This window comes from Lytechinus pictus, chromosome 7, assembly GCF_037042905.1.
Source record: "Lytechinus pictus isolate F3 Inbred chromosome 7, Lp3.0, whole genome shotgun sequence".
Taxonomy (NCBI): Eukaryota; Metazoa; Echinodermata; class Echinoidea; order Temnopleuroida; family Toxopneustidae; genus Lytechinus; species Lytechinus pictus.
Window position 1 is genome coordinate 44,132,618 of NC_087251.1, and position 16,983 is coordinate 44,149,600.

The following is a 16,983-nucleotide window of genomic DNA, read 5'->3' on the forward strand; positions in this document are numbered from 1 at the left end:
TCAAGGAGGAGTACAACTTTGTTTCATAGCTAGGACAACATGGAAAATTGGAATATTTCATATAATAAAATACAAAAGAAATAGTGAGTGATGATGTCATCAGTCCCCTCATTTTTATACCGACCAGGATGTGAATAAAACTGAAATTATGCAAAACTTAAAAACGTCGTAACTTTCTTATTTTTACATCCGATTTAGATGAAATTTTCAGAGTTATTCTTGTTGGATTTTTCTCTTTTTTTAATCAAATAAACTTTTTGTTGGGGTGGACTTGTCCTTATTTTAAGACGCCTTCCATTCCCCCGTTCAAGCTGGGATCGCCGCCCTTCCGATCGAATTCGGATTCGACTGATGTGACCGATGCTAAGACAGATACATGTACTTGTATTGTAGGCCTACTACCCTATTATGCATATGGCCATAGACCGATGTCACTTTCCATGCACCGCGCCCCCTTTCGCATGCAGCAGTGCCACATTTGCCATGTTGGCAGTTGGCACTTCCATTTAGAAAACTCCTCTGCTGAGATCTCTTAAATGAAAGAGTTTCTTTTCAAAATTCCGAGCGTAATGATTTTTTTCCTTTTTGTAGAATAACTCAATCAGTTTGAATTAAATTATCAAAAGCGGGAAATATGATATTTATATGTATTAATGTATAAGAAAGTAAATTACAGAGGGAGTAACAAGAACTTATGGTTTTATGATATCAGACACATGCTGTAATTCGTCCAAACACAGGGCAAAATGGCACATCAACCAATCAACAATGCTTTCATATGCTACGACGGTCTCTGACTCGTAGTCATATTTGTACTGCTTCCGGGTTTCTGTGCAGTATACAGTATATACCGACTGTACTCGTACGTACTCTCCGAGCTAAGTCGATGAACTTGGTCCTCTCCGTTTAAGATCTTGAACGATTCTGCTATGCTTATGGAGGATTGATATCAATATTTCCTTTGTATTTTCAACGTTGGTTGTCATCGACGTCGTTTCCTAGATTTGTGTAAGTTTATTTGGGCATGCCTTTATTTGTGTGAGTACAAACATCATTGAAATAATCTTAATTATGAAGGAACAAGTTTCTTTTTTTTTATTCAGACTCGGTCACGTCAGCTCAGCTCAGGCTCAGCCTCAGCAGAGCAGAGAATCATTCGCACTGCCACCAGGGGCAGGGCAGTGCCAGTGCACTGAAGGCTGTTCTGTGCAATGCACGAGCGAATACGTTAGCAGACTTTGGGAGTTTGGCAGAACTTCATCATGTACCTCAGGCTCAGGCGATGTTCGTGCAGCTAGGCTCCACTCCACTACCGCTACACTACGCTCTACCTACCCGAACATCGGGACCATGATTTTGAACCATTTCGGATATTACCGTCTACCGAGTCACAAAGGTGGGATGGCAATCATGATAATCGTAAAAATTAAACAAACAAAATATAACGAAAAAGATGATTGACTTAATAATAATATCTTACTCTACACCCGTATTTCACTCCGTTTCCATCCTCCAGCTCCAGTTATCCTCAAAATTGGTGATTTTGGGCCAGTATCTTTTTCCTCACACGTATTATTCACGGCCGATTTCAAAACATCTCATGCGATCGGTCGCTGATATCGATCGCGATCGCATGCGATGTTTTGAAATCGGCCGTGAATAACACGTGTGAGGAAAAAGATACTGGCCCAAAATCACCAATTTTGAGGATAACCGGAGGATGGACACGGAGTGAAATACGGGTGTAGAGTAAGATATTAAGTCATTCATATCCCTCGTTATATTTTTTTTCTTTAATTTTTACGATAATCATGATTGCCATCCCACCTTTTAATGACTCGGAATATCCGATCTAGTTGACTGTCCCGATGTTCGGGTAGGTGGAGTGTAGTGTAGCGGTAGTGAAGTGGAGTGGAGCCTGCACGAACATCGCCTGAGGTAAACTTCATGAAGCTTCTTCAGTTCTAGACCAAAAGCTTCAGTCTCTGTATTTTGGTTGTTCCGCTGAACTACGTTGGCTCCACTCACAAATACATAGACTGAAGTCTGAAGAGCTTGGACTCCCGTACGTACAGCTAGCCTGGAGGCGTCTGGCCTGGGGAGTAAAAGTCATCTACTCTACGTAGGCTTACTCCCCACTGACGCCTGGGAAACCAAGGTATATTCATGCACGTACGGCCACGAAACCTGAAACTTTCGCCCCCGAGATTTCTACTTTCCCTCTAAAAGATCTAGCCCTAAAACATGTACATGGGGTTCAACTTCATTTCCAACATTTCTGCGATATCGATTTCGTTTTTAAAGAAGGATTCAATAAGAAAACGAGAAAAATGTTATGAAAAGATGGGAGAGCTTAGGGCCGTGTTTACGTCGCCATCTTGATTTCTTTGTCTTCCGCTTGGCGACAGCACGCAATCGCGTGACCTCAGTGAGACAAAATTTTGGGTGGAAAAAATCATGCTTTTGTTGGTGTTTTGTTCTTTTGCAAAGCAAGTCTCCAATATGGGAGATTGTCTTCCATATTGGAAAGAGTCTCCCATATTGGCCGTGCGCCTCTACTGTTAGCTAAGGGAGTAATAAGTTGCACATTACCTGGCATGAAACTGAAATGCCAAAGCAAAATTAAAGGGAAATCAAATTCAAAACTAACCCAGGGAGCTCCGGCCTGCCGGAGACCAGGACTTGTCCGTGTAATACTAGGCAGACATGGGTACTCTCCAAAATGGGGTAGAATTAGCCAGGAGGCTTCTAGAGAGTAAAAATAATTTACTAACGTATGCTTACTCTCAACAAAGCCAGGTATTCGATCCCATTCATCTACACGCACCGCCAAAAAACCTCAAACTTTCACCCCTGTGATTTCTACTTTCCTTCTAAAAGATCTAGCCCTGAATCATGTACATGGAATACAACTTCATTTCCGACATTTCTACGATATTGATTTCATTTTTTAACAAGAATTCATTCAAAAAACATGAAAAATGTTATGAAAAGACGGTAAAAAATCACCACCGTGTTTATGTCGCCATCTTCTTCTTCCTCCGCTGATCCCGGAGATCTACAGCTGGTTGCTGCATTGTTGCATTGTTGATTTCATTGTCTTTCGCTTGGCGAAAGACAATCGAATCAATCAAATATATGGATGAAGTTCTATTGTGACACAGAATCCTGACATCGAGGCACCAACTGGACCCTCATAAAAAGGAAAAGTTATACCTCCATGTCGCGTTTGAAGGAGAACGAACGAGACAGAACTTTTCCTTTTTTTGAGGGTCCAGTTTTCTCCATATAGTCAGATTGTTGACAAAGTGGCATAACAGTTATGCTATTAGCAGGTCGTTTAATTGGCATTTAAACTTTTTGACTCAATCTCAAACATGTTGATTATTGATAACAAGTGGTTGCAGAGAACTAGTGGATATAAAGGTGACATTCTCTTAACTATTTTTTTCCTTATGAACATTTTGCAATCATAGTCTCTTTTAAATGTGGTATAAATAATGATTATAAAAATTATGTTTCTATTCTTGAAAACAGAAATCATCATGGTAGTTGATCTGTACGAACCACAGTACCTGGCCCTCATTGTGTTTGGGGGCTTTGTGGCACTCTCCTTCGTGGTCTACGCGTTCTCAGCTTTCGGAATACAAGAGAAGTCGTACGAGCAAGCTGTTGCCGAGCAACGGGCGAGGCTGGAGAAGGAGCAGATACAGCAGAGAGAAGGCAAGCGTCAGAAGCGCAAGCAATTCTTTGAGAAGAAGAAACGCGAGCGGGAAAAGCATGATAGCTCTCCAGGAATTCTGCGCCAGGAGGTTGCACAGGCCATTGATCCGTACGTGGAAGAGATGGAACAGGCACCTCCATCTCCACCACCAGTCAAGGAGGAGAAGGTGAATACTTTAAATGTGTCAAAAATATTAGAAATTAATCTCTAACTTTAAAAAAAAATTCTTGTTTGTAATGTACCTTATGCACAGGATGTCATAATCTCATAACACCCTCCCTCAGGGACTGTAGGTATCTGCGTAAAAGGAGTTGTCAAAGATCAGCCAACTGCAGATGTCCAGTGTATGCAAGGCAATGGCTTCCGCCTCTAAGATTGCGGTGTCATGACGTCCAAGCACCCACCCCCAGCAAAAAAAAAGAAGGAATTCTATTCTTGATTGTGAGATGTATTTTATTCCACTTTGAGACTAGTAGAATGAGTGAAATCTCTTTGATTTGAGACCAAATACTTGTTGGATTAGACATGTATTTAAGATTACAACCAATATTAATTTAAGGCTGATAAGCAAGATACATCAAAACTTTGAAAGAAACTTAAAGTTCAAGTCCACCCCAGGAAAATGCTGACTTGAATAAATAGAGAAAAATCAAACTAGCATAGTGCTGAAAATGTCATCAAAATCGGATGTAAAGTAAGAAAGTTATGACATTATAAAGTTTCGCTTATTTTTCACAAAACAGTGATATGCACAACTAGGTGAGTCAGTCGATGATGTCCATCACTCACTATTTCTTTTGTGTTTTTATTGTTTGAATTATACATTATTTCATTTTTTATATATTTGACAATAAGGACCAACTTGACAGAGCCATATAGTTTTAAAAAAATGCTAATTCCACATTTTCAGCGAGGAATTAATCATTGTATCACTTGACAATGAGGAGAAAATTAGAATATTTCATATTTCATATAATAAAATACAAAAGAAATAGTGAGTGGATGACGTCATAGTCTCCTCATTTGCATACCAGCCAGGATGTGCATATAACTGTTTTTTTGTCTCACCTGCATAGCAGAGTGAGACTATAGGCGCCGCTTTTCCGACGGCGGCGGCGGCGGCGGCGTCAACACCAAATCTTAACCTGAGGTTAAGTTTTTGAAATGACAGCATAACTTAGAAAGTATATGGACCTAGTTCATGAAACTTGGCCATAAGGTTAATCGAGTATTACTGAACATCCTGCCTGAGTTTCATGTCACATGACCAAGGTCAAAGGTCATTTAGGGTCAATGAACTTAGACCATGTTGGGGGAATCAACATCAAAATCTTAACCTAAGGTTAAGTTTTTGAAATTTCATCATAACTTAGAAAATATATGGACCTAGTTCATGAAACTTATACATAAGGTTAATCAAGTATCACTGAACATCCTGCTTGAGTTTCACATCACATGACCAAGGTCAAAGGTCATTTAGGGTCAATGAACTTTGGCCGAATTGGGGGTATCTGTTGAATTACCATCATAACTTTGAAAGTTTATGGATCTGATTCATGAAACTTGGACATAATAGTAATCAAGTATTACTGAACATCCTGTGCAAGTTTCAGGTCACATGATCAAGGTCAAAGGTCATTTAGGGTCAATGAACTTTGGCCAAATTGGGGTATTTGTTGAATTACAGCCATAAATTTGAAAGTGTGTTGGTCTAGTTCATAAAACTTGGACATAATAGTAATCAAGTATTACTGAACATCCTGTGCGAGTTTCAGGTCACATGATCAAGGTCAAAGGTCATGTAAGGTCAAAGAACTTTGGCCACGTTGGGGGTATTTGTTGAATTGCCATCATATCTCTATAAGTGTATTGGTCTAGTTCATAAAACGTGGAAATAAGAGTAACCAAGTATCACTGAACATCTTGTGCGAGTTATAGTAGTTTTCAAAATCAGCACTGCTGCTATATTGAATCGCGTGATGCAGGTGAGACGGCCAGAGGCATTCCACTTGTTTAATTAAGCGAAACTTTGAAATGTCATAACTTATTTTACATTCGATTTTGATGAAATTTTCAGTGTTATGCTCGTTGGGTTTTTCTTTTTTTATTCAAATCAACTTTTTGTTGGGGTGGACTTGTCCTTTAAAGAAATGGGAATGAGCCATCCGTTTCCTATGCAAGGTTGTCGCATCTTAAATGAATCTTGACGACTCGTCTGCATAACCTGATTTTTTACATCAACGTTTTAAGCTGTTCTTGCTCATCAGTTTATTCACTTTATATTAGGCAAAACAAACTCTTTGATGATGAATGTAAAACTTCATATAGCATTTGTGTATTCTGGTCATGATAACCGAGCCTTTGGTTTCTTTTCCTGTAGGACATGTTTTATAGTCTCTCTTACCGAAGTAAATTTGGAAATTTCTTATTTTGATTTGTAGGTGAAGCCAGAGAAGGTGAAGCCATCGCCAAAGAAACCCAAGCAGCCAAAGCCTCCGAAGCAGTCGCCCGTTGAAGAGACCATCTTTGAGGCCAAACCTGCACCAGTTCAGGAAACCCTTCCTCCTCCGAAAGAAGCTCATACAACCAAGAGCAAGCCACCAAAGGTATCGTATAATTATTGAAGTGTTTTTTTTTTTTTTGATGTTGCAAATGAAGTTTGTCGGGATCTTGACTTACCTAATTTTGGCATTGAAGTTGTTCATTTGACACTTTGACATTTTTGATAATAATTATTACTTGCTTATATCACAAATCTCTATAAAGCTGTCTACAATAAATACAGCATAAGTACCTTTAGATGGCACTTTACTCACAGTCATGTTATGATATGCTCTTCTTTTTTTTATCTGATAATGAATCCAAACTTTGAAAATTGATAATCTTCAGATATACCAAAACTTTATAAAAAACCAACCCCAAAATATATAATTCCTCTTTAAAAGAAATATGTGATTGAGAAGATAGCAGCCACACGAATTTGACTTAAAGATAACCATAAATTATATCATGTTATGTAATGTTCACTTGAATTTTACTGTTATATTTTGTGAATTTCTTTTTTATAGCAAGAATTGAGAAGTGTATTCAATTATCCGTTTTAACGGGCACAATAATTGAAATGAAATGCATATTCTCTGTCATCTTAAGAATAAATTCTGATTATTTTAATTTCCCCACTAGGTTGTTGAAGAGCAGGTGCAGAAGAATGAAGCACCGGAAGTGGCTGCTGCAGCACCACCCCTGGCTTCTCCTAGCAAAGCCAAGGCTAAGGCAAAGACTGCTGCTGGTGATGGAGGTAAGATATCAGTTTAGTTTCAGTTTATTTCCATAATTCACATATATACAAACATTTTACATTGGCTGACATGGGTATAACACATCATAAAATGAAATAAATGGTTCTTGAGACAAATAGGAGTTTACACACAATAAGAATTAAAACCAGTGAAGAATGAAGGGGCCTATCAAAGTTGAAAGCATAGCTTGTGAGTTATAGGCCCCAGAGGAGAATAGAAAAATTGGTAAGACTAGGATATTATCAAGAAAATGTCAAATCAAAACAAGTAAGTAGTCGATATAAGTAATGAACCAGTTGGTTTATACATATCTGTAGCACGCCCTAAAGGAAGAATAATAGTTTTGAGGGAGACGTGGTAGTAGAAGATAAAAATCGAATTGGAGTGCTATGTATAGCTCTTTTGCACGCAACTAGGAATTCAAGTGCGACTCAGAGTTACCCTTAAATTGCTGTGATACACTCTAATAAAAGTTTATTAGTTAATTAATATCATTATCTAAAGAGGCTGTCGCAACTTCTGGATAATTCAGCCAATGTTTGCTGACAAAAGTAAGGCAAGTCGTTTTAGGAGACGTTTATCTACATTTGCCACTGTTAACCCAGGTGTAGTACTATCAGCCAATCAGATAAAATGATTTCAGTAGCTTATAACTGTTATTGTAAATTTGTTACAAGTTTTATGAAACGGACCCTAGGTGTCTGAACTTTTGGCCAAGATCAGTACGAGTTCAGGGTCATGTATGTGCACAAAGTTATGAACAGTGTGTTGTAAAAGACTTACAATGTGATGTGCATATTATCCCTATGATTACTCTTTGAGAGGGCCTGTATTACTGTTAACTAGATGGGGATGTCATGAATTCCCTTTTTTTATAAGGTTCATAAAGTAGTATTTATTGTCCAATCGAAATTTGCATTTTTGCATGGTATTTTGAACGCATTAAACACAACATAAAAAATGAACATTTTACAAAAAGCTAAACACTGACATGTGTAGACAATCCTAGTATACATGAATATACGTGCATGGGATTGAGATGTTTTTCTCGTACATGTACATCATGGAACTACAAATATTCAAATTTTCTGTTCAAAGTTGTGTAACTGGATCTAATCATTTAATCCAAGAGAGTTCTACTGCTCTATACAATGAAGCAAGTTTTTCTTGTATCCTTATGATGTATATCATGTACTATCAGTGCATGTATATTCATGTTTTTGTATATTATTGACAAAATACAACTGTCAATACTCAATGCAATAGAGAAATTAAATATTCTTTATTCTGAAAAGAAAGTAAAAGACAGTTAACATAATATATTTTTGAGAACAATTTATAATACCAAAAAGGAATATAAAGGAATGATTTAAATATGGTAGCTTGGAAAGTTTAATCCTTATGAAGGTTGCATTATGTGTAATAGCTATAAATGTACAGAAAGACAACTCATGTGCTTCCTACAATGTACATGTGTACATGCAATGATATGTGTATGCTTTATGAATATTGATTTCTGTGTGAATGCTGTGACATTTGGGTGATGATGGGGGATCTACATGGATATATTCCATGTGACCCCGTGCATGGGCTACCTTGTGGATCATACATCTTCTAGTGGGGAGCTTTAATACTTCTCACTGTTCATAGTGTACATAACTCCTTCTTCCTGTCTTGTAATACATCATAGACCTTGTAACACATTGACTGCTTCAAGCCATAACAACAGTCTGCCCATTAGTCAGTCCTAGCAAACCCAGGAAATTCAAATCATCAAAATACCTGTGAAGGAAACATGTTTCTGTAGGGTTTGGCACTAGTGGTCACCCAGGGTATATTTGACCTCTGGGGGCCGTTTCATAAAGCCGTTTGTAAGTTAATAGTGACTTTAAGAACCGACTGGTGATCCTTTCTTGTGATAAATAATATTCACCATTAAATGTTCATTGGTGATTATGTAGCGCGTAAGAAAGGATCACCAGTTCTTAAAAGTCGCTCTTAACTTACGAACAGCTTTATGAAACGGCCCCTGGTCTCTTGAAAGATGCACATTAAATGGCAAAAATCCTAGACTGGAAATTTTTTTCTTTTTTCAGCCACTTTTTATGGTGGTGAATTTCCCATTATCCATCTGGTACTTGCACTGTATTTCAAGTGCACTGAAAAGTGAATATGGGTCCAATGTAGGTGACACAACATTTGCTCCGGGCTTTCTTTTGTCTAAGATTTAGGGTAAGGGTTGCAAAAACTTGCAATAAGGTTTATGCTAGGCTTAGGGTTAGATTTAAGATATGGTAGAGTGTTAAATCCCGGGTTGAAGTTGGTCATTCCATTATAATGCGTGGAATTTGCATTGGAGCAAATGTCTTGGAACCCCAATTTAAGCTACAATTTGTACCTTTTAATTCTGTACATGTACATGACTATCCTGAGTATCCTCATACCCATCCATACAACTATTCATGCGCAACAGCTACATGTACAGGTCTGTACATACGTTTCTCTTGTCGATGTGTTCACACAATTGGGGAGCATGAATTTCAATGTATATCAACACGAGTAGTACTATAGGCCTATATATTAATGTCATAGCATTTGACGGCACAGCACGGCATCATGCTATAAAACTGCTCTGATTTGTTTCGTTACTTTGAAAATCATACAATGCAAAGTCAGTGAAGAATGTCAGGTTATCATAATGATAATGCATTGTCTATTTGAGAAAACCAGATTGAAATCCCCCCAAATATTTTTGAAATATCTATAGTGATAGAGATTTTAATAAAGGATGTGTTTTGCCCTGTTTTTGCCACAAGTGCTTGTGAGCCAAACTCTGCGATGTGATGCTAGCTAAATTTTACAAATTAAGTTTTTTCATGATTGGACAAAATAACGTAGGGACAGTGATTTTCCGTTTAAAAAAATTGCCTTTTCCGTTTCAGAAAATCTCGAATTCCGTTTCAGCATGTCAGAAAATGGAAATTCTGTCTCCCCATAGACTTTGTGTACCGGTACATAAGAAAAAGAGAATTCCGTTAACCCATTGAATAGCAATATCACAACACTCGTGCTGGTCAAAATTTGTATCTGCCACTGTACCAGCAACGCAATAGAATCCGTTCTTATCGGATCTATGCGGGTACACAAAATATTTTGACAAATACATTTAACATAAATCCTCACCTTTCGAATTATTAGCATTATTTTACGATCGAGTGTGATGAAGTCGAGTGCAGTCACGATGTGTGAATTGTCATGATTGTAGTGAAGTGAGATCGTGTTTTCTGGGGTTTTTGTGGCCATTTAATATTCATATTTTGTTGAGATTTTAAGTAATTTCTGCTGCTGTTCTGTGTATTTTGAGGAAAAATATGTTTTCCGTGATTTTCCGTTTAAAATGCCACTTTCCATTTCAAAAGCCCCTTTCCGTGAATTCAGTCCGTTTTCCGCGATCGCGGAAAATCACTGTCCCTAATAAAGTGTGGAAAGACTGTTGCACAAGTACACAAGCTTGAATATGAGTGTGGTTCACAGAAATTGCATAATATTTTCAAACAAAAAATTTTCCATGTAATTGGAACAGATTTTTTTTCTGCATTTTACATGCATGTTGTGATCTGTGCAGTAGCCTTAAGCTATGAGCTAAGATATGCAAGACATACAGCAGTCTGTATGTCCATATTATGGTACATGTACATGTACACTTGGCCCGGGGGGGCCACTTCCATTGACGAGTGGATACCATGCGCGACCATGGGGTCTCGAAAAGCACCCTAAACACGTATTTTCCATATTCTGAAAATGCACCCCTTAACAAGTATTGGCGTGTGAAACATTACCCTTAACAAGTATTGGAAACAAAACGATACTCTTGGCAAATATTCCCTGAAATGAACCCCTAAACAAGTAGGCCTACAGCGATATTTTATTATGTCACGGGTCCGTTGGTCGTCGGTTTTACCTTTACACACCATTTGGTTTAGTACGGCCCCATCTTCCACACCTCGCGCAAATCGGACTCTAAACACGTAGTGTTGGGGCAAAAAGGACACAAGGACATCCTTTATAAAACATTTAATTTTGTTTTATCATCCCCGCAAATTTGACCCTAAACACGTAGCTTTCCTAGCGAAATAGATACCCTTTTTTCATTATTTTTGTGTTTTTGACACCCTTATCACGTTATGTACGTAACGTGTCCTATCTTGAAAAAGACATCCTTTTTACGTGTTTTTTTTGGTCGCGCATGGTATCCACTCGTCAATGTAAGTGCCCCCCCCCCCCAGGACACTTGGTTAGAATATAACATGAATATACCTCCCCCAACTGTGCTCAGAAAGCAAGAATGCAATTTCTCATATAAATATGTGTGAATCTATAGAAATCATATTATGTGTAGGAGGAAGTCTTAATTTTTTAGAGCTACATTATTACAAAAAGTCGATTTAAATAAAAAGAGAAATATATCAAACAAGCATAACACTGAAAATTTCATCAAAATCGGATGTAAAATAAGAAAGTTATGACATTTTAAAGTTTTGCTTATTTTCACAAAACAATTATATTCACATCCTACTTCCTAGTTCGTATGCAAATTAGGGGGGGGGGGGACTGATGACATATGTATATGAAATATGATATATTCTAATTTTCTCCTCATTGGCATGAGAAACAAGTTTTATTCCTCCCTGAACATGTGGGATTACCATTGTTTTAAGATAATATTTTTTAGTCAAGTTGTTCCTCAGTGTTAAATCCGTAAAAATTGAAATATTGTATTATTCAGACAATAAAAAACAAAAGAAATAATGAGTGAGGGACATCATCTACTCTCTCATTTGCACATCATTTTAAGTTGTGCATACAGTGTATAACTATTTCTTGAAAAATAAGCGAAACTTTAAAATGTCATAACTTTCTTATTTTACATCCGATTTTGATGAAATCTTCAGCATTCTACTTGAATGATTTTCCTCTATTGATTCAAATCAACATTTTTCAGGGGTGGCCTTGACCTTTAACAAAGACCTTCCTCTGTATGTTACAACTGAATGTAAGGCCTCAGCTCATGCACTTACACAAGTGGTTGTACCAGTACAGCCTGCATGTACATGAAGGCCCTAATAATGTTTCCTTGCTCAGTGTTTCAAGTGATTACAGATAAGAGTGGGTGGCTTCGTTCGTTCCAGTTTGTGAGTCATGTTTGCTTTGTTTGCATTCATGATTGCAAGTGTAAACCACACTGTTTCATGACATATTAGTATTACCCATTGACATGTTTACCGGGAGGGGGGGGGGGGGCAGTGAAATATATTGCTGTACACATGTGTGACCAAAATAGACGCATTTGAAGGGGTGTTTTTTCAGTTTTGGACACGGGCCACGCGTGCACCAGTTCAGGGTATCAAAAACACAGATTTTCAAAAATACGGGTAGTTTTGAAATACTGGTCAATGGTCAATCCCAGGGTCAAACGTATTTTAATAGGGGATGTTTTTTTTTTCAAAGCTTTTTTTTTAAAGACTAGCCAAACTTGTTTAGGGTATGTTTTTTTGCCCAAAGCTTTTTCCCCGGGGTCATATTCTGGCGACAACTTGTTTAGGGGCCAAAATGTGTAAATAAAGCCTGCGAAAAACTCGTTTAGGGGGTTATTTTGCACACAGAGAAAAACTCGTTTAGGGGGTGTTTGGAAATAATGTGGCCACGTGTGTACAGCAATACATTTGACTGCCCCCCCCCCCCAGGATGTTTACGTTGAAAAATACATTGTATAAGGACCATACCAGATCTCGAGCCATGATTAAAATCTGCACAATCACCTTACATGTAACTTTGTTATTATTACTTTTTTTGTTGTTGTTGATTGGAGGTTTGAATCGCGATATTATATTAAAGCGGATAGAAAAAAAATTATATGAATGAGTAATTTGTTTAATGTGCAGAGGTGCTGAACCCCCACTAATTCATTTGGCATTAGTCACAAAAAACTTGGGATAATTTAACTCATTCAACAAGTGTACAATTCTGTGTATGTGTATTTACCAGGTAATATATTTCCCAACAGGTAGCCAGAGCAAGGTATTAAAGATATGACACTAGAGTCTGATCTAGTTCTTCCCTCTGCTCTGTCACCTGTGTATTCACAGGAGAGCTGATCAAACAAGACAAACTGGACACGGTGTGCATGCATTTGGAAAGGACACATGCACACGTGGCAGAGATTTCAACTTTGCATATAAAATCGGAATAATGGCCCTTGATCTGCACTTATGCACTCAGTAATTCCCCACGTGTAGTCTTTATTGATAAGACTCGAGTTGATGGATAAGTCTGTATGGTGTATAATTTTTTGCCTATGTGTGTAATGTGGATACCCATTCAGATTGGAGACGTTACTATTTATTATAAATATTAAAAGGATATAGATATTTGGAATGAAGACCACTTTCCTTCTGTGTTTCCGAGGGTGGCTTGAGAGTCAAGAGAAAAGGGCGGTACCTGTGGGCGTTGCAATATATTAGCATCGACACATGAGCAGCTTAGTCTTGCAGGCACAGACCTTTGTTTTTTGTTTTTCTGCAATTTGCATAGATTGCAATATATGCAGAGTCTGAAGTAGTGAGACTAGATCTCATGTGACACAACCAGAGAGTCTTGCATGATCTAGTCTTTAATCTAGACTTGGTATAATTTGTTATAATGTCTAAGATGAGTCTGTGCTTGTAGAATACATATACGAGCAGCTCATTTCAGAGTTGGCTTTTAAATATATTCACAAAATGTAAATGTCAGCCTTGCCCAGAGGCATAGGCCTATGTAGGTGGAGTGAGTGAAGGCCCCTGTGGTCTATTACATAGCTACATACATGTTGTACGTACAACATGATTTGTGATGATCCGTCAGAATTTATACACTCAGTGGGTCATTAACTAGTTTAATCCGACAGACTAGTCCAGCAGCCTGTTCCCCTGTGTGAGCTAGGGAGGAAACAGTGACCTTAAATGACCTTGATTAGTTCCATTACATGGAAAAGACAGATCTCCCACAGACATGGTTATATGAATGGGAGTCCTATTGAATATGCTAGGCAATGTGACATGTTTGGGTCACGTGCCTTCTATTTGAAGAATTGAAGAGTAATAGGCTACGTATTTTGATAAATTATGTACATCTTGTTTGAGACTTTGAAGATTTTTTAATAAAAAATAATTAAAATTTACATACATGTACGTAAGTTCTCATTACAAGCAAAGCTACATGTACAAGTATGATGAAGTTAATCTGATATCCTTCCTGATCAAGTTAAATTCATATTCTGCATGGTCATGATTATGACTCAATAGGGATTGTGAATGATTATTAAATTCTATATAACTTTACCGATTTCACTTATGAAAATATTTTTGAAATATGATGATAAGCATGAATTTGCATAGCACAGCTGGATAAGAACTCTTGTTAGGCCTGAATACTCAGTTCTATGAAGCAAGTATACAAACTAAATTTCTAAACTATTAGTAGATAGGCCTACGTATTAATTTAAATTTGAAGATCAATGTAGAATTTCTCATATCAAACGTCAGTATATTCCACAGTTTAGTCTAGGATATTCCGAAGTGAATATTTGAGAAGTTCATGGCAGGGGAATAAAATTGCATGGGCTCATGCTCAAAAGAGGAAACTAAAAAAAAAGGAAGCTCTGGGAAATCCCCATTTATTGCAATGTTATAAGCTTATCCAAAGTTGGAGATTTAGGCAGTAACTTGTGAAAAGTAGCCTAGAAAAAAAAATTGTTTGCCTTCTTTAGTTTGCATTCCATAGTTTTATGATGTTCTGAATGAATACTTTGGGAAGTTCATGGAAAGACTTGTCTAGGTGTGGACGTTGTTGTTTGAAGGAAGGGCATCGAGAAAGGGCGAGGGTGAACAGGAAGTTCAATGTACCATAGTACATGTACATACACTGACACGGGTAATGATGAGGTGGGACCATTGCTTATCTTTGTTGACTAGGAAGGAAATCATTACCTGAAAGATTATACTAACCTGACCAATTGTCTACATGTACATTGTACATGCACACATTGCATAGGACTTTCCATTGTTTGCTGCGTGTCCAAGCATCAGTGTTTTAGCTTTTATCCAGGTTAAAAAAAATATTGTCTAGGATTTTCAGGGATATGATAAAATGCAGGCCTACAAAGTTTACCTGTAGTGCACTATAGCACAGCAAAAAATCTGTTATTTCATCAAATAGCATTATAACTTCCTTGAGGCTTTACAAAAAATACAAAATACACATGTACTTGCAGTACCTGTGTATACTCACATACAGTATATAGTATACCTTCTATAAGTCGAATAATCACTGAACACAAAATAAAAATTGAGACCAGATTTTATAAGACTTGATTTTTTATTTTCTGTATTAAAAAGTCAATATTGCCTATTAAAGCCAAATTGATGTTTTGGGTCGAAAGAGATCATTTGACTATAGGCAGAGATTCCTGTACATGTATGCAAGTATACTTACATGTATGCATACATGATTAATTCATATTGTACGTTGCGAGATAATCATACTGCTATGCTATGCTTCATCATTTACTTTAGTCTTCATCAATGTACATAAATGTCAGCGCCCATCATGTAGGCCTGTACATGTATACACCTTCATAGCCCCATCACACTTTGCATCAATCCCTTTCTAGAAAATGTCACTTAGTTTGCATTATGGGGGCTGACTTTCCTCTATTGTACAAACTAGCATTCAGACTTAAAAAAAAGAGCGAACTCTTTAATAATGTAAGGATTTTGTACCAACATGTAAGTCCTACAGTATTTAGCTGTGCAAAATTCTCTAATAATCATGAACATGTAACTCTATTCCAGTATTATGGAGTTGTTTTTTAATAAAAGCAGGATACCATTAATATATTTGTCTAGTCAGAGGTCAACATTATGCTTGGTTGACTTCCTTTATTGTCTCTTTATTCCAGAGTAGCAATTATGATCAAACAGGTAAAAAACATTATGAAACGCAGTGAATTTTCAAGAAAACAATGAATGCATGAATATACATCATGGCTAGAAAATATTTTGAACAAACATGCATAATAGATGTTGACGTTGCTGGCCATCCATAGTTACGATTGATCGGATCAATTGTAACTCTTTGTAAGACGGGGCCCTGTTGTTTTCTGTGACTAATATCAATGGTTTAAACATAGTGAATGTAAGAAAAAAAAAATGTACTGATGGAAGAAAAAAAACCACCTGACAGAATGGTGCTATTATTTTCTGATGCCCCCAAACATTGACAAAAAAAACAAACCCTTTTCACTTTTTCAGTCCAACCAAACACACAGAAATACCTGGTATATTTTGATCGGGAAATCGACCCCAATCTACCCATATTAGAATTATAGGAAGCTTTTTTGCACTTGTATAATGGAAATTACTTGTGATATCCCCTAAAGAAAATACCTACCAATCTGTACTTCACAAACTTACAATAATTTTTGCAGGGATTGCCCATTTGAATTGCTCATTTATTGACTGTTCTTATCGAATTTGTTGTGGTTTTCCATTTGTTTTCTGCAGAGCCATCAGCTTTAAAGGGAAAGACCCTGATTTCTGCAGTGAAAAGTGCCCCCTTGAAGGATGCGGAGATCCAACAACTGATTGAAATTCTTCTCAACCGTCAGGGAGGATCTGCATCAGCTGATGACTGGGTCAAGGTTCGTAAATTTCTTTTTTTAATTTTAAACAAAATCCCCAAAACCACAAAAAAAAAAGGTTTGTTACTTCTCATTTCTCACTAACTATCCACCCCGCTCTTCTTTCTTCACTTCTTCCTCACTGCCAACTTCCCATTTATCAAGTCAAGGGTATGTTTATGTTTCCACTTTTAAGGTCAGAATCAACGTTTTCATAATACGCATTTAGGTCGAAACACAGT

At 37.3% G+C, this 16,983-nt stretch overlaps 1 protein-coding gene across 50 annotated transcripts in view; it reads left to right on the forward strand.

Moving 5' to 3' along the window:
• Window positions 1-452: 452 nt before the first annotated feature.
• LOC129264179 (ribosome-binding protein 1-like) overlaps window positions 453-16,983 on the forward strand; it is a 65,205-nt gene continuing 48,674 nt past the window's right edge. For 26 of the 50 annotated variants that reach the window (XM_064102776.1, XM_064102777.1, XM_064102783.1 and 23 more), the window contains exons 1-5: window positions 456-1,008; window positions 3,538-3,890; window positions 6,166-6,330; window positions 6,908-7,022; window positions 16,626-16,762. In XM_064102776.1, the coding sequence (XP_063958846.1) occupies window positions 3,546-3,890; window positions 6,166-6,330; window positions 6,908-7,022; window positions 16,626-16,762 (762 nt within the window). In that variant the 5' untranslated portion in view covers window positions 456-1,008; window positions 3,538-3,545. Of the gene's footprint in view, window positions 1,009-3,537; window positions 3,891-6,165; window positions 6,331-6,907; window positions 7,023-16,625; window positions 16,763-16,983 lie in introns of all 50 variants that reach the window. The other 24 variants (XM_064102786.1, XM_064102794.1, XM_064102788.1 and 21 more) reach the window with 4 other exon arrangements.